The sequence below is a fragment of the Brachyhypopomus gauderio genome, chromosome 8 (assembly GCF_052324685.1).
Source record: "Brachyhypopomus gauderio isolate BG-103 chromosome 8, BGAUD_0.2, whole genome shotgun sequence".
NCBI classification, from domain to species: domain Eukaryota; kingdom Metazoa; phylum Chordata; class Actinopteri; order Gymnotiformes; family Hypopomidae; genus Brachyhypopomus; species Brachyhypopomus gauderio.
Window position 1 is genome coordinate 3,508,234 of NC_135218.1, and position 27,275 is coordinate 3,535,508.

The window sequence follows — 27,275 nt, forward strand, 5'->3', positions numbered from 1 at the left end:
ACACAGTATAACCACATATAACCAACCATAAAGTCCTGCATTATTTTAGTAATGAGGACAAAATTCAGGTCTGAATTAATCAAACAGCTTATCCTCCTATAGCCAATCCTCAAAAGGCATTCTGCCACATTCAGAAATCTGGTCAGACACAGCCTGATTTATTGAACTGCAAGCAAGCCCTGCAAACTCCTGTACCAGAAAGACCTGCATTCCTTTGGTCAGAAGTGGCCAACCAAGTGATGCTGCATTTGGTAAATAGAGACTCTCATTCCTGCCTTCCCTTTAAAGTGAATGGCAACCACAAGCCTGGGTGGTTTTCACTAGCATACCACTGTAAAATATATGTGTTTGTTCAAGGAAAATATTTAGTAATGGAGACTATCGTGTCAGATTATATAGAAAATAAGTGTTTAGTCATGAAAGTGTCTTGAAAGTAAAATAGATGACTGTTAATCTTAATTTCAAGCTTTACAAACATCAATACTACTAAACACCACAGGGATGTTTCCATCTCTGTTTTGATTTAGCTAACCATCATTGTGAAGTATTGTTAATTTTGATTGTTTAATGTCATGGATGAAAGATATTATTAGAAAAAAATTAATGATCTGGCAGTAGCAAAAGCAAGTGTTGTTTTGCTGTTTTCTAATATAATTTTACAATGTTGTAAAAAACTGGTCAGACTGAGATTCTCCTCAGTGTGTCACCAGATCCTAGTAATGTAATATGGTTTGTGATTGTCTGTGGCTTGAATAGAAAAAATGAAGACAGAGGAGGAAGGAGAGGAGGACAGAGAGGGTGAGCCCTCCAGATTGACAAACTCTTGCTGTGTTTGTCTATTATCTCGCTTTTTGCCTCTGTACTTTTCTACTTAAAATATCTGAATATCTAAAAGAAAACTTTTTATGTGACTTCTTAGACTATGAACATAATCTCTCTGCACTTAGTTTTCTGTTGTTCAAAGGATAATTGTCCATTATTTATAATAGCAATTAGTATAATCTCACCAAATGTTTTCAAATCATATTTACTATATAAAATGCTGTTTCCCACTATTGTTTCATTTTGTGGCAATTTCTCTCTGGAATTCAAAACATTACGATGGAGCTATTATTCAAAAACCTAATAAATCTTGGAAAATGGAAACTCATTGTATGTGCTGGCATCACAGGGGCATTGATGCATTTTTTTATATTTGATACTGTGCATGATTAATTATGGAAAACAGCTATTTAAATAAGGCAAGGTTTCAATATAGCAAACCTTTTATTTAATTTAGGATCTTCCTGGCAAGACATGAGGGTCATAAGGCAGACAATTTAACACAGGTATTTTACTCCCAAAACACCAAAGCAGGCCCACAGACAACCTGAATTCCTAAAACTGGTAATAGTGTAGCCCTCAAGAAAATTTATTTGCAAATGTTTACAATGGTCTGCACTGAAACATCTCATATGTGATACTGACAAAAAGTTCCAAATTGAAAATGAAGAAACCAGACAAGTTGTCACAGGTTAGGACAGAGAAGATGCGTTACCAATCAAACAATGTCTACAGGTCAGTATATCTACAATTATGATCAACATCAACTTGGAATACTTTGAATATCACATCTTTGATGAAAATATAAGATTCAAGTGATTCTGCCTGGCTCAGTCAGTACAAACATTAAGATTCCATACACAATAAATATTTGTATACAACTGGTAAACAATTTCTAGCTCATTATTTTAAAAGTCAATTATTACTATCTTATTGTAAATACAACAGATACCGAAACAACGTATTGCGAATTTCGCGGGGTTTCATACTGCAGCTTTCCTCTTGAAAGAGTGAAGGTTGTGCTCTTCCAATTTCAGAGGGGGTGGACCCACGTTTTAACATGCTCCCCGCTTTTAATACCAGCCCAGTGTCTTGGAATTCATTCTGTCTCGCTTACGGACGAGTAAGTGAAGTTCACGAACTATGGTGAAGAGGAAACTGTTTTGACTTCTGAATAGTCTTCTATCGAATCACCTAGGCACAATCATTGGGTAATTTCGGTGTTTTTGAAAGAACTGGACATTTCTGTTAGCTGCCTTAGGACACGTTATATCAAAGGGGAACTTGTGTGCGTGAAAAGAGGTTACCTGTCCCATCCCGACTGCTGCGTCTCAGGTCTTCCTTGAAGATCGCCAAGGTGGGTAAGCGATGTTTCAGGTGTAAACAGGTGCAAAGTGTCTACGGAGTCCCCAGGCAACAACCCTGGAAAACAGTTAAAGCATTTAACTCTAGTGCATTATTTCTGGCAAAGGGCTATCGACAAGCGAAATAGGTCTGGCTAGCTAGAATGGCCATTTATGCATGCAACGAAATATAGCCTATAGGTTGTCCTTCACATGCTAATTGCGTTATTTTTCGAAACAACCTTTTCAAGTCTAACGAATGAACTTAACTGAATGTGAATATTGTTGATAAAACCTTTAACATGTACAGAGGAATCGTAATTACTGTTGCTTACCCTCATATAGATAATCAAAGAAGGTGTAGGTGTCAGTAAAGATGTGGTTATGTAAGCCTAATTACTCGTTGGCCGTAGTAATTACCGATACTGGTATTACTTAATCGTCAAGACGAATATTGATCGGTAGACATCTTGGCTATCTTCCTTGCTATCTGACGATATTTGCAATAAGGAATACAAGGACAGCACATTATTTCTATGGGATATTGAATTTTGAACAGTATAATATTGGAGAGTTTAGTTTATCACATATTTACATGGTTGTGAATAATATTTCATAAAATAAATTGGTCAGACACAGCCTGATCACACAAAGAAAATGTATACCCTCTTAATACAGAAACTTAATACGTGCTAAAAATATTTAAATATAGATATGTCCTGATGTCTTAGATCTGACAAAAGGCTTGTTTCCTACCGCCTATCATTAAAAAAACTAATTAAGCATATTTAAATTGACCTCTAGATTTTTTTTTAATCCAACGCTCCAACACATCAATTTCTACAATCTGACACAATTGTGGCTGAAAATTTACAAGCATTAAGAAATAATCATCTTCAATTATCCCAAACTGACAATGAGGTTCTAACTGATTAAAAAAATGAGCGAGCCACTAGTTGCCATTTTTGTAGGTCTTTCTTTATATTTCAGTGGCACTCAGATCGGGCCACTTAACAGCATTGCATTGCACAGGCTGATCCTAAACCAGCTGTAAAGATCACTACTGCATTAGGCGTGCAGTGGCTGACTGGAGACAAAGCCACACAGTGAAACCTCTAACAGTAGCAGAACTCCACATCTGCTTCTAATCCCTTGCTAACAAGAAGCTGCTGTTTCCTAACCTAACGTCTGCTATGAAGCTGTCAGTCAACCACAAGCAACAAAAACCTAGCTCTCTAATTCTCCACACTGCCCCCCACCCCTTCAATGCCATTTCCACACTTTACTCCCCCTTTTTTTTTTTACTTCTGCCAGTGCTTCAAGTATAGCTGAGAAGAATGTATACATGCTTAGAGTTTACCCACTGAGACCCTTAGGGCTTGACCGCGTTTAGAAGGGTCGACAGTTTGGAGAAATGTGCCCTCCCTCTCTTGTAGTTTGCTTTGGTGTTGTCAGTCAGCATCTCTACTTTCCCCTCCTCCTCGCAGCCTCAGAGGGTTTAGACTATATATGTAATTTTACAAATTGCAGGTAAGACCCTTCACCACTGCTCATTCTAATTGTTTAAAAGTCATTTTAAACCATTATAGCCTATTCAATTGATGAAAAGCTGTCAGTGGTAAAAAATACAAGAAGCATGGAGTGTCTGGACAAAAAATGATTAAAATGGATGCTGACTATGCATTGTGTTGTGAATATAAAGTATTGAGGACATATTTGCCTATAATGATGGCTGCACTAACTAACAACCTTTTAAACAAGAAAAAAACCTTAAAGGACTGGGTTCCCTTTCCCAAAAAAGTCATCACCTTTAAATCACCTTAACCATTCCAGGAAGTCTTTTAAGTAATAGTCTGTTAAAATGATGATGCTTCTGTCTTAACATTTTTGGGAGACTCATGCCTGTGTCAAACCTGTGCATTTGAAATGTTGTCACTCACCAGATTCTCTCTCAGCTTCTCTTTGGTCTTGCATGATCTTTCACCAGCACAACTGTCCCTGCATCTTCATAAGCTCTTTCGCCCCGCCTCACTCTTCTCTGCCAGGCCCCTTTATGCCTCGCCACCCCTGATTCAGCCTCCCCCGAGCTGCATGAGGCGTGTAGACTGTGACTTCGTCTGCCCAGTATGTTGCTCTGGATTTGATATTAAACTAGGTGGTGTGAGCCCCTGTGCATGTTTGCTTTTAGAGATAGCAGTCTGTACACAGGTGTGAGATTCTCAAGCCACCCTTTGCATTGCAAACAGCAGCTGATCCTAGTAACTACAAGGGCTAAGGTCCACATAGTAACATGTAACCCCCTTTTTTGGGTTGAGGATCTTGGCACATGCAGTTATTTATTTTCTTTGATGGTGTGATTTTTAAACATATTTTTGCAATATGGTAAGCAAAACTTTTAAAGTAGAAGGAAAATGACACATCCTTAATGAAATGTAAACTAATGATATGTCCTTAATTAGAGCATTCATATTAAAACTAATAATACAACAGTCATAAGAAGGAAGCAGCTGCTTCCTTGTAGAGGATGTGTAGTAGGTGTTTTGAACTCCTCCTCATGTCTGTGAGAGAGATTATTCTGAGGCGGAAACTGCTTTACTCCAGTCTCAAATGCAGCAAACATGTGCTGTTTAGTTTCTTTACCTTAATATTCTGTGTGGAGTTTGTGAAAAGATTTATTCCTTTCAAAACACACATGTAGTTGTTTTAACAACACACTCATAGAATGACACTCATTTATGGCTAGAGCTAATGCTTTTCAGGAAAATATAATCTTTCAGCCTGTTAAACCTGCCCAGTCATATTTGGTGATATGTGATCATCATCTTCAATCTCATGAAGTGGGTAAACTCATCATCCTCATCAAAGTGATCATCATCGTTGCTTTGATTAGACCATCTTAACCCAGATGATGCTTATTTTAAAGAAACTGGCGAAACAGGATTTGAATTCTTTTGAATGTTCCTATATACCATAGCTTGATGTCCATGTTATTTGGTTGTTCTCTATTTTTTCTTTTCCTTTTTCACTTCTAAAGCTTCTTTTCCTACATTTATATCTCTTATCTGGCACCGTTGTAAATTATTGCTGGGGCTCTTCCAATGGACATCCAGAATTACTTTGCAGATACCTCTGATAATTGTCTGTAACATTTCACTGAACAGTAAAAGCAAAACCTTTTGGGATATTATCTAACACCACTTTAGCTGTAAAATCTCTGGTGTGGTAGCCAGAAATGGAAGTGAGACTACAAATGTATTCAGTTGCATATTTCAACAAATCCTTTCCTTGATTCTTAAAGGTTATACCTTCTTATAAGGTATACCTTTCAAATGTGAGATGATGACAGCTGAAAGATACAAATCATAAAAGCTTTAATAATTTAAACACAAGTAGCCAGATCAACAACAAACAGAACAAGGAGAATAAATGATTGGACAGATAAAAATGGTGTGGTACTATATAGTAGAGTCTAGAAAATGTTGGTAAAGAAATGACATAAAATATTTTACATACTGAAATAAAATCATTATAAATTCTGGGTGAGTAGGTAGGGGTTAGCAGAGGGCAAGACACACTCATTCCATCAGGTGGGTGGTGAAACACTCTGATGTAGTTTGTGTACATTTAGTAAAAAAAGAAAAACAAATCTCAACATCTAAGGGTAATTTAAATTAATATATGTCTATCTTAAGCAGGTTACTAATACAAGATCACACAAAATAATGTAACAGAATCTATATAAGTAGATCCCAATTTCCCAATAAAGTCCAAAGTAGTCATAATACTATATAACATTTTGGCAGCAAAACAGCTGCATACAAGAGTTGTTCTGAGTAAATATTAAATATGAAATTCAGATTTTTCTGAAAACACGTTTTGTGTATAACACACGTGTGTATGAATGTTGGCTTCAGCAGCCTTTAACTCAGGGAAGGTTATCTTGACATGAAGCAAACACTGAGGCCTTTGTAGAATCTGGACACATGGGCAAAGAGTTCTGGAGGCTAAAGCAGCCACTGTGTAGAATTTCAGCGGAGACCCAAAGGGACCACAAAGCAAACAGTGGTCTTCCCTCTGAAGAATGATCTAAGATACCTGACCTTGAGACTTCTTATTTTCCACATACTGTATGTACAGTAGAGTGGTGGATTCTCTTCAGCAATAACGACAGGAAATTATTATTTACCTTTCCGTTGCCTCGAGCCTCAATAGTATCAGTATTATCCCTGCTTTAATACATCAAGTTAAGTTCATGAGCTTATTACCAAAACTGTAAGCTGAATTTGAAGTGTTCAAAGAAGAAACGAAGGGCTTGGCAGATGGTTCCAGGATATGAGATTAGACACCACTGAGATAAAATGATTGCCAAGTTTAAAGTAATGAATAACTCAAATTGTCTGGTGATGAGGCATATCATCACAGATAAACTTCAGCCTTTTAAGCTCATCGTTTACATGGGCATACACACACACAGCAGTCTATGACAACCCTTTACACATGGTCCTGTTTTTAGACACTAGACCCATATCCCTTCTGAGACCTTTAGAAGAAAGAAGTGTGTTTATAAAGACTAATGTTACTGGCAACATGCCTTTTACTAGCTAAATGTCTCAGACGCTGGCGTTTTCCTGTAATTACATTGTACTGTGTTTGAACTAGCAGCCTGCAGTCATGTAAGCAGTTCAGACATTGAATTGTCCCTCTGCGTTAACAGCACCTTGTTGGTTGCCATGGATGCTGCGGCTCTTCTGTTTGTTGTTGTCATTTTATGGCAGGACCAGGTTGGAAAGGTTGTCTGTCCCTAAAATATAACCGCTGCTGTGCTGTGACCTGGAATGCTCACTTTTATTCTCGCGTCTCCCCCCAACAGGTTTAAAGGCAGAACCGATTACGCAGCAGGCCTGAGGCCAGTGTCAAGTGCCCAAAATGAGACGGCTGTTTGTGTGCGTTGGCGCACTGCTGACTTTAGTGGCCATAATGGAAGCGAGGCCCAAAACAGGTCAGCATAAATCTCATGGTCGTATTAATTCACTGCACATCACGGGAACTGCTATTGGATGTCACCTGCACAAAACTGCCAAAACTACACTCAGACAGTAGTGTATGACAGTAGCTTTATGACTGCAGAGTAGAAAACATTTGGACTGGATGATGAATCAGCAGTAAAGGAATGGTAGCTTTAAATTCTACTAATATTCAAAAATTGTTTGTATTAGCAGTTTATTTAGCATCCATTACTTAGGAGTTCTAGTAATATTAAAGTAACTGAAAAATAATGTGCATACTCCATACTCTGCCTCAACAGTCATTCAACTTAGATCATACTTTTCTTTTGTTGCACTCTATAAAATATGACCAGAATATAGGTGCAGTGCTGAAACCACTAAACCTGCCTTCATATTCCTCTAACATTTTTGCTTCTGCAGCTGAAGACCAGAAGTGTAAATCTGGCCCGGTGGACCTCGTCTTTATCATTGATGGCTCCCGCAGCGTCCGCCCCCATGAATTTGAGACCATGCGCAAGTTCATGATTGACATCATTCACGAGCTGGACGTGGGCCCTGACACTACCCGCATTGGCGTTGTGCAATACTCCAGCCAAGTCCAAAATGTCTTTTCCCTCAAAGACTTTACAACCCACCAGCAGATGGTTAAAGCCATTAATGAGATTATCCCATTGGCCCAAGGCACAATGACCGGCCTGGCTATTCGTTATGCTATGAACATAGCCTTCTCCACCCTGGAGGGTGCCCGGGCAAACGTCCCTCACGTCGCCATCATCGTCACTGATGGTCGGCCCCAGGACCGCGTAGCTGAGGTGGCGGCTGCTGCCAGAGAGTTTGGGATCGAGATCTATGCCGTGGGTGTGGCCAGGGCAGACATGACATCCCTGAGAGCCATGGCATCTCCGCCCTTTGAAGACCACGTGTTCCTTGTGGAGTCCTTTGATCTCATTCACCAGTTTGGAATCCAGTTTCAAGACAAGCTTTGTAGTAAGTCAGCCTTGCTTAAAGCTTTGTTCCTCAAACTCAACAAATCTGGACTCTTGGGCTTTCAAACAGTCTGTCTGCATTTGTGTTGTTGTGGAACCATGCTTTTCTCTTATAATCAATCACAGTCAATTAAGGTTTTAATCGTTGGGCTTGTTTTTGTTGTTTGGGTGGGTAGATTCTAATTAGGAGGACATCTCATTCTTAAACAATTTTACTTGAAGTACTAATCTGTGTTTTGGTTTTGCAGAAATTGATCTTTGTATTGAGTCAGACCATGGCTGTGATCACATCTGTGAGAGCTCTCCTGGCTCCTACCACTGTCTATGCCTGCCAGGGTACACACTGAACGAGGATGAAAAGACCTGTACACGTATGTACATCTGAATATTTTGGTTTCATAGTGCTGACATAAGTATTGTTGTCTGTTTTTAAATAATCTGCTGTAATGTTTTGACTGTATATACACTGTTGCATGTATGTACCTTATAGCCATAGATTTGTGTGCTGAGGGAAAACATGACTGTGAGCAGATCTGTGTTAGTTCTCCTGGGTCTTTTACGTGTGACTGTAACACTGGCTATACACTCAATGAAGACAAGAAGACCTGCACAAGTAAGTGACACACAAACACCAGGGTGGAGACCTAACCCCACTTCCTGAAGTACTAAAGTACTACCTGATCTATGAAACAAAGGGAAAATGTATTTGCATAATGATATGTCCTTTGCATATCAGAGTGATTAGAAATTAATCAGAACTTTTATTATGATATCCTGTTTACTACATTTAGTTTGTGAGATAAAATCATAGATTTTTATATATACACCCTATTCAGGTTATTGTCTTTGTAATAGTAAAGATGCAGTATCTTGCTGCTCAAGTACAGATGTGAACAGATGTGTCATGTATGGCTCCGCCCCCTCTATTCTAGCTGTTACTCCGGTCCCCTGTTCTACGTGCCTGTGTTTCCCTTGCCTGTTGATCCCGCCTTGCTATCTGTTTCCATGGTTTCCCTCAGTCTGTCACGCCCGTGTTGTCAGTGTTTCCACCTGTGTCTTGTTAGTGTTGTGCAATTGTAGTCCCTGTGTTTCCCTTGTCCCCTGTCGGTTATTTTGTGATCTTTGTGAAGTTTGTTTGGTTGGTTCATTTGCTCTTTCTATGTTTGCTGGTTCATTTGGTTGTTCTATTTGTTCATTCGTTTATTCGTTCCTGTATTAATCCCGCTGCCCTGTTTAATTCGTGTTCTGTTCTAGTCGGTGTTTGGTTGCGTTTAGTTCCTTGTGTTCAGCATGTCGTTTCATGTTTCTTGTTCGACTCCCTAGATGATCTAAACTATGCCTTCTTATTTGACGATGAGTTTTGAATTCCCTTCATTAAATCTTGCTCTCCTCAGAATTTGTGACCACCTCCTGCATGCTGCATTACAAGATTATCAACAATAACTACTTAAAAACAGTTTTGCATGACTTTCAGTAGACATCACTGGGGTTAATCAGTTATCTTTATGGTTTAAGGTCACACATGAAATATTAACTCATCTTAAAATTGTATAATCTGCAAAATACACAGCTATGAAAGTTAAACTTTATCAATAATAAAACTAAAATGTAATACGCAAAATGGCAATATAATCCTAAATTTGCATATAATTAAAATGCTATTCACTTAATATGCTACCCTTTGATTTAATCTAACAAGCACTTTCACTGCAATGTTTTTAAAAATTTGCCTGCACTGCGTAGCATGCTATAGTCCTGTTCTGGGGTGAGTTTCCCGAAACATTCTTAGCGCTAAGTACTTCTTAGCCTCGTACGTTTCTTACGAGGTTACGAAGTACATAGCGCTAAAAACGTTTTGGGAAACCCACCCCTGATTTGCTACCTGAGGTGGAAAGCTGTGGAACCTGATTGGCTGAATAAAGTGGAGGGCTGTGGAATCTGATTGGCTGACTATAGTGGAACACCATGAAAATGCATTCTGGGAATGCAAATGCATATTAAGTGAATAACATTTTAATTCTAATTTTGATACATCCAAACACATGAAATACATTTTCATTTAAATAAAGGACACAAATAAAGCAGCAAAATGTATGTGTAAATGAAATATGAATAGACGTCTACCACATTGCAAATGTAAATGGAATTATTGCATTTGAATTTGAATTTTGAACTCAAAGTATGAGTGGAACATGTAAATGCTAATTTACAATTGCAATGGGTAAATGTACTTGCAATTGCCATTTTGTGTATTACAATTGAATTTTAATATTGACACAGATTAACCTCCATACACAGCAACTGTTGCTAAATAAAATGTACTTTACAACAGTTTCCATAAATTTCCAACAGTTCATATGCAATTCTTGATACTCTGGATGCTTTTGAGGAGAACATTTTTGTTCACTGTAGGGCATAATACTTAATATATATTTAAATAAGTATTATTTTTCTTCATGTATTCATCTCTTAATGTACCATATAACATTTAAATTCATTAAATGAATATCTGAATGAATATCTGATTAATAGCTGTTATACATTCATCTTTCCTCATACTTGAAGGGGTTTAAGTTTGGTTTTGCCTACAAATGGCTTGCTAGAGGCATGTTTGTGATTTGCAGTCAAAAAAAATTCTGCTCTGAGAGAATAGCTGATATATGCACTTACCAGTGTTTACCTTTTTTCATACTGTTGTAATAAAAATTGTGGCTCATGTCACTTTTCTTTCAGTGATTGACTACTGCTCATTTGGAAATGATAGCTGTGAGCACGAGTGTGTCAGCATCCTTAATGGCTTTAACTGTCACTGCAAGGAGGGATATGCACTCAATGATGATGAAAGGACCTGTACAAGTTAGTGTTTTTTTCTGCTTTTTTCCAATGAGTGCTCATATCAGTGACGAGGCATTTTGTGAATGTATGCTACAGTGCATACTAGGTTCTTGTTCATTTTTGACCTTTAACACATTTTTGCTCTTTTAAGTCTGTGTGTGGTTTATGATTAATTCTCTGGGTGCTTGGTTGTTTTAGTGATTTAACCAGCTTAGTGAGTAAGTTGTATTTCAGGTAGGCCTAGTTGGGTTCATACTTCTTCTGCATTAGTTTTGGTTTCCTGGCCAAAATTGCTTCTCTACATGTACTTCATGGTGTTTCAGCCTTCATCAATTTTTCCCTGAAATTTGCCAACAACAAGTAACTTAAGAGTTTTGAATTACTACCTTCACCATTCTTGAACATACCAGAGTTAAGGTATGGTCAACTAGAATAGAATAATATGTTCGGATCTCATGCGAGTTTCACACGTTTACAGAGAGTGGTGTCAAAAACAAACACAAAACTATCCAGCAACTTGAGATAGGTCCGGACTGACAGGAAGGCTATAGTAACCATTCTGTTCTATGTGAACAGACAAGCATCCCAGAATTCATCATGCATCAAGCCCTGATGCATGTATAGTAATTTGTTTTTTTTTCTGTTAAGGCAAATACAACAGCAGAAGATCACACAGAGTTCAGTCAAAAACAGAAATCTGAGGGTACAATTGGCACAGACTCACTGAAAGAGGACAGTTATAGTTTAGGATGCATTCTCTGGTTAAACGAATCTTGAATTTTGTTGAAAAATATAGATTGTAGTGATAAAATGTAACAGCATGAATTCTTGGACCATACCTGCCAGGTTTCAACAGTTCAGACTGTTCGTGGTATAATGATGTGGGAAATGTTTTCTTAGCATGCGTCTGCCTATCTTGAGTATTGTTACTGACTATGTGCATCCTTGGCACAAACATGCAACAATGATAAACAGAACATATGCTGACAGACTGCAATGTACAAACAATGACCAGCAAAAAAAAAGGTGAAAACAGCAGGAATATATACACATTCTAATGAAGGCTCGCAAGAACTAAACAAGGCACAAGTGAAACTAATCAAGGTACATAACAGAAGTATGAAAACAAAAATCATGTGGAATAATGAAACAATTCAAGTGTGGGACAAGTGTGACACAGAAGTATGTTTATAATGTTACTTACAGTAATGAGCCTTTCATTACAAGTAATCTCAGCTAAATGGGAAGAACACGATCAAGGCTATCAACACATATACTCTACCAGTCAGGAGATATCCCACTGGCATTATAAGCTGGCCAAAGGTGGAGATACTGTATGTTCAACTGATATCAAAATGCATGGACGGTTTAATCCCAAATCCAGCACTCTCAGACCCCATTAAATGGAAGGAGTGGGGGTGGTTGAAGACTAGTGAGCATCAGCACCACTATTCCAGGATAAAACAAACAATAGGACTACAATAGGAAGATGGCCCAATTTGATGAAGTGCTTAATGAATACCTCATTTATCAGAAACGCAAGGAGGATAGGAATAAGGAGGAGCAGGAATCATCACCAGAGGATAAACATCTGTATGGAATGTACCACTAGTTGTTGATATGGAAAAACCTTGCTGGAAGAAGATACTATTCATGCAGAACACCAAAATCTAACAGTTTAAAGGCTGAATACCAGTGGCCAGTAGGGTCCTATAAATGGTAAAATTGTGAAATACTCTGTGAAGGATGAGACATGAAACATCCATGAGAACATTGAAGCCACAATCCCCAAAGATGAGCTAATGAAGAGTGCCTCAAACTGATAGGGGGCATGGAGGAAAGCCATGGCAGGGTGAACCCATGCTAAATCCACTCACAATTATATTTCTGAAATTCTGAGATTTACTGTATGTCTAGTCAAATGTCTAGTCAAAACAGTTTGAATATTCGTGCAGCTCTATGTACTTAAAGGCCCTATGTTTCTATTTGTCTACCCCTTATACTTAGTTACTTTGTCTGAATTACATGTTGTTACAGGCATACTGATATGATTTTATTTAGCTGCCAATGCCAATCCATGCTTAACCTCTTCCTCACATTCTCTACCTGTTGCAGTGATTGACTACTGTTCATTTGGGAATGATAGCTGTGAGCATGAGTGTGTGAGTGTACTCCAAAGCTTTTATTGCGAATGCAATGAAGGATACTCACTCAACGAGGATGAAACAACTTGTACAAGTCAGTGACACTCACTTACATGCATGATCATTCATGCACATACATACACACAGACCAGGGGTGCGTTTCCCGATAACGAACGAGTTTAGAAACTTACGAATAACATTAAGAACGACGTAACTGAACGCCAAATTTACGAGTGTTTCCCAAAAGCCGAGTTCTAAGTAGTTCTTTGTTGACCCCGCCTCTGCATCTGCACTGGAAAATCACCGCTAGTCGAAAACCGAGCCACTGATTTACATAAATTTTTTCATTATGATGCAAATGTATCATTGGCAAAATGACAATAAATAAAACTAACAACTAATAAATGTTGAAATTTCAAGTTTAAGAAAAAAAATTAGTAGAACTAAAATGATAACCTTTGCAATTCTGACAGATCGTAAGCATATCTCAAGGCTATAAATAGGGCACACATTAACCTTTCACACATTTTTTCAAAACCATGGCAAACAAACAGAGAAAATGAAACATTCTGTCAAGTGATCTGAGCCAAAAACAAAAGTATACTGTTTTCAAAAACTCGAGGAAGTTCCTCAAATTCAGAAAAAAAAACAAAACAAAAATGGGATGATATTGCCAAGAACATCAGTGCATGTAGTGGAATTAAGAGATCAGGCATGACATGTGGCAGGACTTCTGTAATCAAGCCAAAAATAAGAGGAGAGAACTCAGAAAAGAAAAGGGTTAAGACTGGTGGAGGTCAAATGTCCACAAGTTCCCTTACTGTTGAGGAGGAGAAGGCACTGGGGATACTGGGCCCCACAGCTACTGAAGGGACACCAGGGGATTTGATATAGGAGTATATAGCTTCAGAGTGATCCACTGTCAGCTAGTACATGTCCACCATCAAATGCACTGTCCCTAGCCATCTGACACACTCCAGAATTGGCCCAGATGAAGGAGTCATGAGTACTCCCAGGCCATTTGGCCACAATGTCCGTAAAGAGGTGTTGGTGGTTGCTTAATACTTGTATATTCAAAGCAGAGAATCCTTTACGGCAGATGTAGATTGGGCTCAAGAGGCTGGGAGTGTGTATGGGGATCAGAGTGCCATCCACTGCACCAACAACTTCAGCAATGTTTACAATCGCATGAAAATCAATTTTGGTTTCATGTAATGCATCCCTAGTCCTTGGACATTTTATATATATTGCTGCATGGCAAAGCAGTGTTTTAGTAATAGCATGCACACATTTAGATACGTCAATTTTGCTTAGTCTGTGGGCATCACCAACAGTCTGCAGAAACCCACCTGTGGCATAAAATTGGAGGGCTGTCAGTAACTGCATTGTAAGGGCAAAATTCTGCATTCAGGCGAACTACATGGCTTCGGGGATTACGTTGTCTTCTTAAATTATGTTTTCTATTCAACGCCAATAGTCTTTGAAGAGCTGCCATGTTCATCACACAAACACAATTGCTAGCTTTAATCCAAGTTACTTATATGTGCTACTGATTAATCAATGAAATTTTTTGGTTAAGTTAAAACAAGCTTAATAGGCCAACTTGTAGCCATTTCTTTGCAAAGAATACTGTCACGTTACAGCCCCTGACCCCTCCCTTTTGGGCGTGTTTACGTTGTCTATGTCTAGTCGTCTGCGTCGGTGGATCTCCGTGGGTGTGGTTGTGTCTGAGTGTGTTCATCAGTCTCACCTGTGGCTAGTCTCGTCAACACTTGGGAATGATGTGGTTAGTCTATTTAATGTGCGCTCACGCAGTGTCCCGTGCTCGTCTTTGTCTGAGTCATACATGTGTTGCTGTTTTACGTGCGCTATCTGTGCTATATTTATGTATGTAATAAACGTGACGTTAGAGAAAAGCAAGATTTCTGTGCTTCGTCCTTCGCCCTGCCCAGAGAATCACAAATGCATGAATTGTGAAAGTCTGAAACACTAACTGCATGATGATGAACGGAGAGATGTAATTAAATATTGGGAACATATCAGCTAATGCTAAATAATTAAAAGTAGTACATTTGATTTTTGTTGACACTCAATGTGGTGTATGCGATGTAATTACATCAAAAGAAAATATTAGGTTAATTATACACATAAATGCAAATGTTGTAATGTCGTGCTTAAAACCAGTGCGAGTGAAATTAGTGGCCTCTGTCCTTTTTGAGGTAGAACTGAACGTGAGCTTCGAGTTAAGAAGTACTTAGTGAGTTACGAATGGGTCAGAATATTCTTAAGTTAAGAACGACTATAAGTACGACTAAGTTACGAAGAGTTTTGGGAGACACTCGTAAATTTAAGAATATTTCTAAGTATTCTTAAAGTTACGATTGTTTTGGGAAACGCACCTCAGATTAAGTTGTGCAAATGGATCATAACTGGACATAACATTTTCCTTTCAAGCTCATAAAGATACTTGTGTTTGTGACAAAAAACTAATTTCTGTCTGCTGACTATTGTCACCCAGTACCAAATCCATTAAAGATTCATTGTGTTCTGTGTTCACATTGGAACATATTTGAGCTTTAGACAGATAAATGAACAATATTTTAAAATATAAGCAGCACCTAATTTTGATTTTAACTGCTTCCTCATTTGCCAATAATGTCTTGGTGTTCTGTGCCTGTTTCAGTGATCGACTACTGCTCATTTGGGAATGATAGCTGTGAGCATGAATGTGTGAGTGTCCTCAATGGGTTTAACTGTCGCTGTAATGAGGGATACACACTCAATGAAGACGAGAGAACCTGCACAAGTCAGTGAGGGCAATGAAGGCCCTGGTTTTGTTTAATACTATACTCTTCTTCCTCTTTCTAAACCATGTCATTTATTTTTGTACTCCATCTGTTTCAGTGATTGACTACTGCTCATTTGGAAATGACAGCTGTGAGCATGAATGTGTGAGTGTCCTCAATGGGTTTTACTGCCGCTGTAATGAGGGATACACACTCAATGAAGACGAAAGGACTTGTACAAGTTAGTGGGGGCAACCAAGCCAACAAATCATTTACTACTTTCACATTACTGCTTTGCTTGCACATTTAGCAAATGACACAAATTCTCACTGCTCTCTGCATCTTCCAGTGATAGACTACTGCTCATTTGGGAATGATAGTTGTGAGCACGAGTGTGTGAGTGTCCTCAATGGGTTTTACTGCCACTGTAATGAGGGATACACACTCAATGAAGACGAAAGGACCTGTACAAGTTAGTGAGGGCAATCAAGCCACCGATTTTGTTTCCTCCTGTCACACAATTGTTTCTCTTACTCTTTTTCCTCTTGCTAAAACTTGAAATCACTTGTTCTATATCCATTTTAGTGATAGACTACTGCTCATTTGGGAATGATAGCTGTGAGCATGAGTGTGTGAGTGTCCTCAATGGGTTTAACTGTCGCTGTAATGACGGATACACACTCAATGAAGACGAAAGGACCTGTACAAGTTAGTGAGGGCAATCAAGGCCCTGATTTTGTTTACTCCTATCACACAATTGGTACTCTTGTTCCTCTTACTAAACCATGTCATTCCTTTTTGTACTCCATCTGTTTCAGTGATTGACTACTGCTCATTTGGAAATGACAGCTGTGAGCATGAATGCATGAGTGTCCTCAATGGGTTTTACTGCCGCTGTAATGACGGATACACACTCAATGAAGACGAAAGGACCTGTACAAGTTAGTGAGGGCAATCAAGGCCCTGATTTTGTTTACTCCTATCACACAATTGGTACTCTTCTTCCTCTTACTAAACCATGTCATTCCTTTTTGTACTCCATCTGTTTCAGTGATTGACTACTGCTCATTTGGAAATGACAGCTGTGAGCATGAATGTATGAGTGTCCTCAATGGGTTTTACTGCCGCTGTAATGACGGATACACACTCAATGAAGACGAAAGGACCTGTACAAGTTAGTGGGGGCAACCAAGCCAACAAATCATTTACTACTTTCACATTACTGCTTTGCTTGCACACTTAGCAAATAACACAAATTCTCACTGCTCTCTGCATCTTCCAGTGATAGACTACTGCTCATTTGGGAATGATAGTTGTGAGCATGAGTGTGTGAGTGTCCTCAATGGGTTTTACTGTCGCTGTAATGAGGGATACACACTCAATGAAGATGAAAGCACCTGCACAAGTTAGTGAGGGCAATCAAGGCCCTGATTTTGTTTCTTCCTGTCACACAATTGTTTCTCTTTTTTTTGTCTCTTGCTAAAGCTTGAAATCTCATATTGTTTTATACCCGTTTTAGTGATTGACTACTGCTCATTTGGGAATGATAGCTGTATGCACGAGTGTGTGAGTGTCCTCAATGGCTTTTACTGCCACTGTTACGAAGGTTACTCACTCAACAAGGATGGGAAAACCTGCAAAAGTCAGTGAGGGCCACCCATAAACATATGCACTCGACACATGCTAATCTCATCAAAATCCCCAAATGAAAAAGTTGTCCAGCAGTTTGAGAAAGTAAAAAAATTTGGACCTTGCAGATTCTTGGAGTTATAGATTTTTAATCCTAACTTTAGAAGTATCAATGGTTTAAGGTGACTCATCAAGACATAAACACCAAAAATATGCTACGCGATTATTCCTTTTAATAGAAATCAGCAAATTCTTGTTATGTTAAATAAATATTGGGAAGAGTTTTTACATATGCGCAGTGAGTTCTTCAGGGCCAAGTGCTCAAATAGAATAGGTATATCTTCAGCATTAAGCATTGTATAGTATAAGGTGTGCACTTTATCAAATCAAATAAAAATTTATTTATACAGTGATCCCTTGCCACTCCGCGCTTCAGCTTTTGTGGCTTCACTCTTTCACGGGTTTTTATAACATATTAATGGGAAAAATAATTCTCGCATCTTCGCTTTTCTGGGGATTTTCTGCAGAATATGAATTTTTACATGAAAAAATAAAAAAATATATATAAATATATTACAAATATTAATTCTAACAATAACGGAATCTTATAATTGGAAAGAAATGTTCTAATAAAAGGAATGTTCTGGCCTATCCGTACTATTACCTAGGATGAATTCTATGATCAGATACAAAGCACTTTGTAAGTCACTCTGGATAAAAGCGTCCAGAGTATATATTAAAATAAATAATAATATAGTACGAATTACAGTAAATAGTGCATATTTACTCTCAGAGATGAGAACCAGCATTGTTTGCCTGATTGCTACTCGCCTACATGAGATTGTATACAACATACGATTGGTTGTTTGCTGGAGAAGCAACCAACCAGAGAGTAACCAGAGAGTTCTGCTTTGTATTCCAACGCCTAATTGGGTCAGTACAGTGGGGCGATTTTTACAACAGCAGTCACAAAACAAGTGTCTGAGTCCAAGCCCCCAGTGAGCAAGCCAAGGGCGACAGTGGCAAGGAAAATCTCCCTAAGAGCATGAGTAGGAAACCTTGAGAAGACTCTGGCCAACGACAGTCACCATGACAACAATAATTAGACAGATGCGTGAACAAAGATGTGATGGGAATGATAAGTAATTCTCATCATTGTGTGTATCTATATGCATGTGTACTCTATGTAATTTGTATTCTTAAGAGTCCTAGACTTCTTCATGGTCAGTAAGAGTAGTCCAGGGCCATGAAGATACAGCCATAGCAGGGGAGAATTGAGAGGGCAGTGGTGAGAGGGGCCAGGGCAGTGGGCTGATCCTTCATCCATAGCTGGTTAGGCAGAAGGTGGGTGGCCCAGGGTGGATAGAAGGAAAGGCTCATCTCTCATCGTCACAGTATGTCTGAGGTAGGAGAGGAAAATTTGGAAAGAGGCAAGAGGGTCAATTAGCTCTGTATGGTATTATATAAGGGACAGAGAATATTTAAACATGTGGCAGCAACTCCGGCATTAAATTATAACAACCTAACAAAAAGGGCAGAACCAGAAGGTAACACAGACATGGGAGCATCCTGAGACATTGGCATCCATCCACTACACTCTCAGCAAACTTGAGTTATCATGTGCAGTGACAGGATGACAGCACCAGCGCCCCAGTTTACCATAAAACCCTTCACCCATGAACCCCTGGATCTGCACTTTTATCTAATTACCAAATGCTTAACTAAATATGTAAGTTTTCAACCTAGACTTAAAGAAGGTTATTCCATAGTTGGGTGAGGTGTAGAAAAGCGATCCTAGTAGTATTATCTATGTATTTATCAAATGATAGGTCAGAGTCGAGCATGATGGTGAGATTTTTGGCGAATGAGCCAGGAGTAATGGGGTAGTTTGCAAGATTTAGCATTGGATCTGGTATTTTCTGTCTTGCGGCCTTTGGTCGGTATACCACGGGACAAGCTTTTTTAATCTGGCCTTTTTATATTTGATAGTTGGTTAAACTGTCTAACTCCTCTAGATCTGACGGTGAGAGGGCTAAAGTAGTTTCAGTAAACTGTGTTGCTGTTGATGAATTTATAGAGTGCTTTATACAATGCCGAGGAGACGAGCGGGCATTCACAACAATATATTGTTTCCTAGGTGGTGTTAGAAAGTGGGGTTAGAAAGTAAACTAATGACGTGCTACTAAGCAAGCTAATTTAGCTAACAAAACTCAATTTGTACAAAGTTATAATTCGGTTGCTTTTCCAATCAAGCCAGCATCCAGCACATTCATTTTATGGAACCCTGTTTTTTGATATTTGACTCACATCAAAAAAATGACAGATCTTACAATAAGACATATATAACCAAACTATAAGAACTCATCTTCAACATGCAAACAAATCTTCAACAAGAAGACTGAACAAACCAAAGAAGAAAAAAATGGTGTAGTAGTTTAAGCCCAGATGTCATCTGAGTTGAAACTCCATGGAAGATGTACACATGAGAAAGCTTTCACATGTGACCCAGTTCTGTATAGAGAGGTTAGTTGCTTACACATAGCTGCTTAGGTTATTCTGCTTACAATCAGAGATTCAGAGACAATAAATACAGAAACAATTTCTTGTGAAACGTACTTTCTCCCACCTGATGACATTGCATTTTGTTTCTGATAGTAATAATTGCAAAGCGAAGTCACTTTCAAGTCACCTTAATCCAAATATTTACGAAAGAAATATGATTAAATGTACTAAATGTTACCATCTCATTCTACTGGACATCTTATGATCTGATATAACAGCTAAAATAATCCTGCCCCCTAATCTACAGTGAGGAAAATAAGTATTTTAACACCCTGCAGCTTTAAAAGAGTATTTTATTTTATTCTATAAAAAATCAAATTATAAAAAAATCATACATTGTGATTTCCGGATGTTTTTTTTTTTTAGATTATGTCTCTGACAGTGGACATGCACCTAAAATGATCATTTCAGACCCCTCTGTAACGCGCAGTGCGAGACGAAAAACGAGGCGGCTTTCAGAACAAAAACACTGACGTTACGTTTATTGAGTGTAAGCGCAGATAGCGCACATTAAACATAAACACATACAGGTGTCAGACTCTAACAAAGACTAGCACAGGACGTTACACACGCTTTATACACATTAACTAACAAGCACTGCGTGAAACACACGAGAGTCTAATGACACAAGTGAACTCACACACACACACACACAACCACACCCCCACATGTACATACACGGACACGGATTACGTAGACACACGCCCCAAAGGGAGGGGTCCGTGGCTGTAGCGTGACACCCTCCATGATTTCTAAGTGGGAAAACTTGCAGTCGCATGGTGTTCAAATACTTATTTTCCTCATACATAATTGTACATAATTGATGTAATCTCTTCTGTTCATTACGAGAAACTGTCTGATAATCAGTTTATTCTAAACAGCATGCTGATTTGAATACAAATATAAATGCATCAAACTTTTCATTTTAAGAGGTTTTGTAGAATGTTCTGTCAACATATAGTTATGCATCTTATTTTTTCTTTACCAACCATGTTTAATGCTTGTATCTTAATATCTGCATTGTTTCCTTATCTGGGTTCTTCTGAAGGTATCGAATTTCTCATTGTTCTCCACTAATTTCAGTGATCGACTACTGCTCATTTGGGAATGATAGCTGTGAGCACGAATGTGTGAGTGTCCTCAAAGGCTTTAACTGTCGCTGTAAAGAGGGATACACACTCAATGAAGATGAGAGGACCTGCACAAGTTAGTGGGGGCTACTAAGATCAGCGCAAACACCCACACAAACACACACACTACATACAAACTCTACCCACGTGCTCAAATATAAAAATTATGTGCTTCAGACCTACTTTAATTACTACTGTACTGCTCAGTTGCATCTGACTGCAGTTACTTGATTTGTTTCAAACTGATTACACACACATTTTCTTATAAACTCCAAACTTACTAGTTTAGAGCTGTATTTTTCTGGAACAGTGAATCTCTTACATTCTATGCAAAGAATTAAACAAAATTAAACTTCCATAGCTCCTTTACCAAGTCAACTCAATAGATGTGTCCTGAGGTAAATCAATAAGAAATGTATAATTTATAAATAAACATTGTGAGTACATGTAAGTGCAGTAGTTCACTGTACTCCATACAGCAAAGCATTTTTTAATATTAAAGTTTAATCTCTAATCAGGGACAAGCCATGGCCCTATGTATGAGAACCAATAGTCCAGGATGACCTGTGTATAAATATGCTCTCATTAGCAAACTTATTAATCTATCAGGCACAGCAATCTGTAATCAGAAAGTAGACATTGATAAAGCCCTTAGATATTTACCACAAACTGTACAAGACAAAACAACTACAAACCTGTAAGAAGTGTTTTAAAATGTGACTGGTGAGAGTATAGGCAAAAGTTCTAATACATATACTTATGTTCTCTAACTTTTCCAGTGATTGACTTCTGTTCATTTGGGAATGATAGCTGTGAACACAAGTGTGTTAGTGTTCTCAATGGCTTTTACTGCCGCTGTAATGGTGGATACACACTCAATGAAGATAAGAAGACTTGCACAAGTTAGTTTTAAGTTACTGATTAAACTACACACATTGTTCCTTGTCATTGGATGTTTTTGGTACATTGTATTTTTGCAGTGCTTTACTAAAACACATCCTTTGCATGAAACCTGCATGTGAACATACATGCTTTAACATGCAGTCATCCTGTGATGGTCATGCTGTGATGGTCATGCTGTGATGGTCATCCTGTAATGGTCATCCTGTGATGGTCATCCTGTGATGGTCATCCTGTGATGGTCATGCTGTGATGGTCATGCAGTGATGGTCATCCTGTGATGGTCGTCCTGTGATGGTCGTCCTGTGATGGTCATGCTGTGATGGTCATGCTGTGATGGTCATGCTGTGATGGTCATCCTGTGATGGTCATCCTGTGATGGTCATCCTGTGATGGTCATGCTGTGATGGTCATCCTGTGATGGTCATCCTGTGATGGTCGTCCTGTGATGGTCATCCTGTGATGGTCATGCTGTGATGGTCATCCTGTGATGGTCATCCTGTGATGTGATGCTTCTGCATGTGAGTCATGTAGTTCAGATTCTGCTTTGTTTGCCTTTGGTGATGGGGTATCTCAAGATTCTAGCTGTTCAAAGCTGTTCTTTTGCATATTTATGTACTCCAATTATATTGGCCCCAGAGCGGTAATTAATTGTGCTGTACTTTGTGGCATTGGTAGGAAGCCACTAAAGCCACTTATAGCTTTTGTTAAATTGTTGCTGTTAGCACTTGAGGGGACACATACTGTATGCTTAATAAATCTTTAGCCTGGTTTAATTTGTTGAATATGCACAGGAGCACAAAAGGTGAAATATTTTGAGACCATAATTATTAGTGTCTCAAAACTCAAAAATAACTTTTGTGATGTCTCAAGAATGAACAAAAATTAATTAAAAACAAATAATTAAGACTTGTTGTTCAGTAAAATTAATACTGATTAATATATATAATATACTGATTAATATAATATATGCAATTCATACTAATAAAATTTGTAATCAGTGAAACAGTGAACTTTATGTACTTCACTGAAATGTTGTGGTTGTAATTGATAATTGATGCTTATTTATAAATTCTGCTCTTTCTTTATCCATCCAGTGATTGACTATTGTTCATTTGGGAATCACAGTTGTGATCATGAATGTGTCAGTGTACTCAGTGGATTTTACTGCCATTGCAATGATGGATACACACTCCAGGAGGATGGAAAGACTTGCCAGGGTATGTGTGAAATTAAAGAACAACAATTCATGACTAGAATCTTATTATATGTGTTTCAATTGTGTGCCTACCTTCATGAGGAAGAATTATATTTATTCTACCTCTAGTTATTCTAATTAACAATAATTATGGGATATGATTCATATTATGAATGCTTGAAACAGCTCTTTATACATTTCTTAATGTATGGATTTATGTTTGATATTTTTTCAGGCATGTACAGCTAAAATAAATTGATCCAAAATGTTTTTGCTGTGACCAATGTACAACCTGTTTTACATATTGTTTAACAACCTAAGTGCTCTGACAGGTTACAGCCCCTTTTCCAGGAACAATAAGCATGTTTGAATCAACACAGACATAAAAGTAAAAATGTCCAACGTCTAGTAGCCTTCCCAGTCTTCCCAGATGGTAGAGGAGATCCAGAATAAATATTTACTTTTATCGATTTTCCAAAGGCACTAGGACAGTGATGTGACTCTTTTAGAGTTTCTCTTTTTTCCTGAGAGAGGTAGTTCCAATAGAAGACAGATGACTTAATGTAGAATTGATATTATAGTTTTATACACAATATAGGTAACTGACTTCTTTAGAATAAATCCTGCATATGTACATGCATCAACGTTCACAGTGTAGAAAAATATTCCAGATGGCAATTAACTGGGTTGGGTTTCCCAAAAGCATCATAATGCGAACCTCATCATTACATGACAGAGCAAGTATGACACCAGCCACTTGCTGTCATTTAAGATCGTCTTAACACTCCTGTTTGGGAAACCGGGCCCAGATTATTACTATGTAGAAGATGGCTGATGAATCATGGATGCCAAAAGATGCGCTATGGTCTGTCAATGTACACTTCTAAAACACACCTAAAAGATACATGTACCTAACAAAATGGCTACTTGGTATAACTATAAGGAAGGTGCTTCTGTTAAAGCAGCATTGTATAACGTGCTATCAGAAAAACTTATCTGAAGTCAAACAACTAATAGAATACTTCTAGAATACATAGTACAACATAAAAACTACATAATAGAAACCACCACAATACAACATAAAAACCACATAATAGAAACCACAGATTGAAACCTATGATCAGTTAGGCCAGTGGTTCCCAAAGTGGGGGGCGCGCCCCCTAGTTGGGGCGCGGAGCTATTGCAGGGGGGGCGCGGAGCTTGAAAGTAAAACGTGCACATGTGTCAAGGGATGCACCGATTCCGATATTAATATCTGAAAAAATTCTAGATCGGGTATCGGGGACAATGTGACCGATCCATAAAAACAGATCTATTCACTCTAATTATATGCTTGTATTGCTTGCTTTTCGGAGTTAGTTCAACCCTAATACTCGCGCTGGTGGTATTCCACTTAGTCCGTTTATTTGCTGGTTGACCAAAATAAACCTGGGCTCCAGCAATACTTCACTGTTCATACATGAACTGGTGAGTTGTCCAAAGCTCATTTAATGCGTTACTTACAGAAATAAATTAAAGAGCAGTGGTCTGACTCGGTCTACGGCGGAAAGCTAAAAAAACAATATTCCATACGCACGCTCAACTCGCTCCCTTAAAGAGACAGTACACATATTTCTGGCCGTTACATGCTTTGTGCTCTGCGTGATGTCTGCGCTTGCAAAGTAGCCGCATATGTATTGCTGTTTCTCTTATTTCATCTCCTTATTTATTTTAAATTACATTTAGAATTCTTGAACCATTTAAAATGTTTCTTGCAGGTAATTTTTTTCATGTTTGACCAAAGTTGTGAACCTATTGTTTTTGTAAGTTTTCAACACATCCCTAGTCAATATGGGGGGGGGGGGGGGGGGGGGGGGGGGGGGGGCGCAAAAATATTCTCATCTACTAAAGGGGGGCACGGCAGAAAAAGTTTGGGAACCACTGAGTTAGGCCCAATGCCTTTTGCCTAATGAGAACCCTTAAATGGTAACCTATACTTATGCTGTTCATGTGCTGTTGTGCCAAAAATACTTACTGTTTTGTTTTATTTATTTATTTGCTTTGGAATGAGTTTTTCTTCAAACAAATATCTGTTTATGTCCTGTTTAGCTGACAACTTGTGCAACATAATAGAGCATGGTTGTGAGTACCAGTGTGTGAGTGCTCCAGGGTCGTACCACTGTATCTGCCCTGAGGGTCATCTTCTACAGGAGGATGGGAAGAGTTGTGGAAGTATGTACTACACACTTCTTGTTGAACCTTTATACCAGCTAAAAATTTCCCTGGTTAGGTACTTAAGAGTTTCTTCCAAGCTGTATTGCTATCCCTTGAATAATATTACAAAATAGGTTCTAAGTTCTACATTTTCTCATTACATGCAACCTGCTGTATGTTTACATGGGTTATGTGTCTGTTAAGTAAATAAATGTAAATGTAAATGTAACCTATTTGTATGACTTTGAGGCTGCAGGTCATCCAACATTGACCTGGTCCTCCTGATCGATGGCTCTAAAAGTGTACGGCCCCATAACTTTGAGCTCGTCAAGCAGTTCGTCAACCAGGTCGTGGAGCATCTCGACGTCTCTGCTCACGGGACACGTGTGGGACTCGTTCAGTACTCCAGCCGGGTGAGAACGGAGTTCCCACTCAGCATCTACCAGACCAAGGATGAGATCAAGGCAGCCGTGATGAAGGTGCAGTACATGGAGAAGGGGACCATGACAGGGCTGGCCCTCAAGCACATGGCTGAGAACAGCTTCTCTGAGGCAGAGGGTGCTCGCCCCACCTCAAAGAACGTCCCCCGTGTTGGGCTGGTGTTTACCGATGGACGTTCTCAGGATGACATTACAGAATGGGCCAAAAAAGCAAAGGATGCAGGTCAGAGTTGAAAGGTGTGGGATTTGCCAGGGTGTGGGTTGGGTGCTGTCAATATGTTTTAAAGAAAAAAGCAATATCATGTTATCATGTAAAATCAATGTAAAATCATTTCACATAATAATGCTGACTTGTGGTATGTTGGAGAAATGACATATGAACCTACTGTAACCTTCTGTTTGTAACCTCCAGTACACAGGGGTTAAAGACCTCTATTCATTAAAGTAATTGTTAGTTTAAAAACTTCTGTTATTTTTCCAAATAACAGAAATTTGCACATAACTTTCCTTTTGGTTTAGCTATAGCAGGATGTAGGTCTTAGAGTTCACAGTTGCTCTTTTACAGGCATCACCATGTATGCTGTTGGTGTTGGCAAAGCAGTGGAGGATGAACTGAGGGAGATTGCCTCTGAACCTGTGGAGAAGCATTTTTTTTACAGTGCCGACTTCACAGCCATCAGCCAGATTGCAGAGAACCTCAAACTCAATGTCTGCCCAGGTATTCCCAGGTTTGGTCTTATAGAATAAGTCTTATTGTTATAAAGCTACACGGATGAGCACTGTAACATCAAGGCATTTTGAATGGAAATGTGGAAATGAACGACCCAACGTGTGCGTTCACATTTGCATAGTTGTCCTCTGGTGCCATCTAGGGGACACTGACGATATGGCTTAATAAGAAAATGTATGGTTCAAATGGATACATTGGCTACAAATGGATATATATGTGTGTGTGTGTGTGTGTGTGTGTGTGTGTGTGTGTGTGTGTGTGTGTGTGTGTATTTATTACATGTAGATATCTTTCCAGACATCACAATATATCTATTTTATTCATTATATTAATTCTTTCAGTTTTTCTTGCTCTGGATATTTTCAGAGGAGAGTCAGGGTGAAATCGAGGTTAAGGACCCTTGTGCCTGTGAAACCCTTGTAGAATTCCAGCAAGCTACAATGACCACTCTGAAGCAGCTCAACCAGAAATATATCCTTTACAGTTTTGTTGTATCTCTCTTCTTACAGGGATAAAAATAAACACACAGAGTGCCAATCTAATCATCTAAAATCTAAATGCTATATAAAAA

At 38.6% G+C, this 27,275-nt stretch overlaps 2 protein-coding genes across 10 annotated transcripts in view; one reads left to right on the top strand and one right to left on the bottom strand.

The window, feature by feature from the left end:
* rbpjl (recombination signal binding protein for immunoglobulin kappa J region-like) overlaps nucleotides 1-4,185 on the bottom strand; it is an 18,005-nt gene extending 13,820 nt beyond the window's left edge. Inside the window, exons 1-2 of the mRNA XM_077013841.1 lie at nucleotides 4,106-4,185; nucleotides 2,130-2,244 (exon numbers count right to left, since the gene is read on the bottom strand). Coding sequence (XP_076869956.1) covers nucleotides 2,130-2,244; nucleotides 4,106-4,139 — 149 coding nt within the window. The 5' untranslated portion in view covers nucleotides 4,140-4,185. The remainder of the gene's footprint in view (nucleotides 1-2,129; nucleotides 2,245-4,105) is intronic.
* matn4 (matrilin 4) overlaps nucleotides 1,898-27,275 on the top strand; it is a 26,864-nt gene continuing 1,486 nt past the window's right edge. Inside the window, exons 1-22 of one of the 9 annotated variants that reach the window (XM_077013832.1) lie at nucleotides 1,899-2,179; nucleotides 7,036-7,164; nucleotides 7,592-8,158; nucleotides 8,406-8,528; nucleotides 8,648-8,770; nucleotides 10,891-11,013; nucleotides 13,108-13,230; nucleotides 15,820-15,942; nucleotides 16,041-16,163; nucleotides 16,272-16,394; nucleotides 16,508-16,630; nucleotides 16,741-16,863; nucleotides 16,974-17,096; nucleotides 17,205-17,327; nucleotides 17,442-17,564; nucleotides 21,197-21,319; nucleotides 22,023-22,145; nucleotides 23,241-23,363; nucleotides 25,430-25,552; nucleotides 25,784-26,197; nucleotides 26,540-26,692; nucleotides 27,071-27,175. In XM_077013832.1, the coding sequence (XP_076869947.1) occupies nucleotides 7,092-7,164; nucleotides 7,592-8,158; nucleotides 8,406-8,528; nucleotides 8,648-8,770; nucleotides 10,891-11,013; nucleotides 13,108-13,230; nucleotides 15,820-15,942; nucleotides 16,041-16,163; nucleotides 16,272-16,394; nucleotides 16,508-16,630; nucleotides 16,741-16,863; nucleotides 16,974-17,096; nucleotides 17,205-17,327; nucleotides 17,442-17,564; nucleotides 21,197-21,319; nucleotides 22,023-22,145; nucleotides 23,241-23,363; nucleotides 25,430-25,552; nucleotides 25,784-26,197; nucleotides 26,540-26,692; nucleotides 27,071-27,175 (3,280 nt within the window). In that variant the 5' untranslated portion in view covers nucleotides 1,899-2,179; nucleotides 7,036-7,091. Of the gene's footprint in view, nucleotides 2,180-7,035; nucleotides 7,165-7,591; nucleotides 8,159-8,405; nucleotides 8,529-8,647; nucleotides 8,771-10,890; nucleotides 11,014-13,107; nucleotides 13,231-15,819; nucleotides 15,943-16,040; nucleotides 16,164-16,271; nucleotides 16,395-16,507; nucleotides 16,631-16,740; nucleotides 16,864-16,973; nucleotides 17,097-17,204; nucleotides 17,328-17,441; nucleotides 17,565-21,196; nucleotides 21,320-22,022; nucleotides 22,146-23,240; nucleotides 23,364-25,429; nucleotides 25,553-25,783; nucleotides 26,198-26,539; nucleotides 26,693-27,070; nucleotides 27,176-27,275 lie in introns of all 9 variants that reach the window. The other 8 variants (XM_077013836.1, XM_077013835.1, XM_077013833.1 and 5 more) reach the window with 8 other exon arrangements.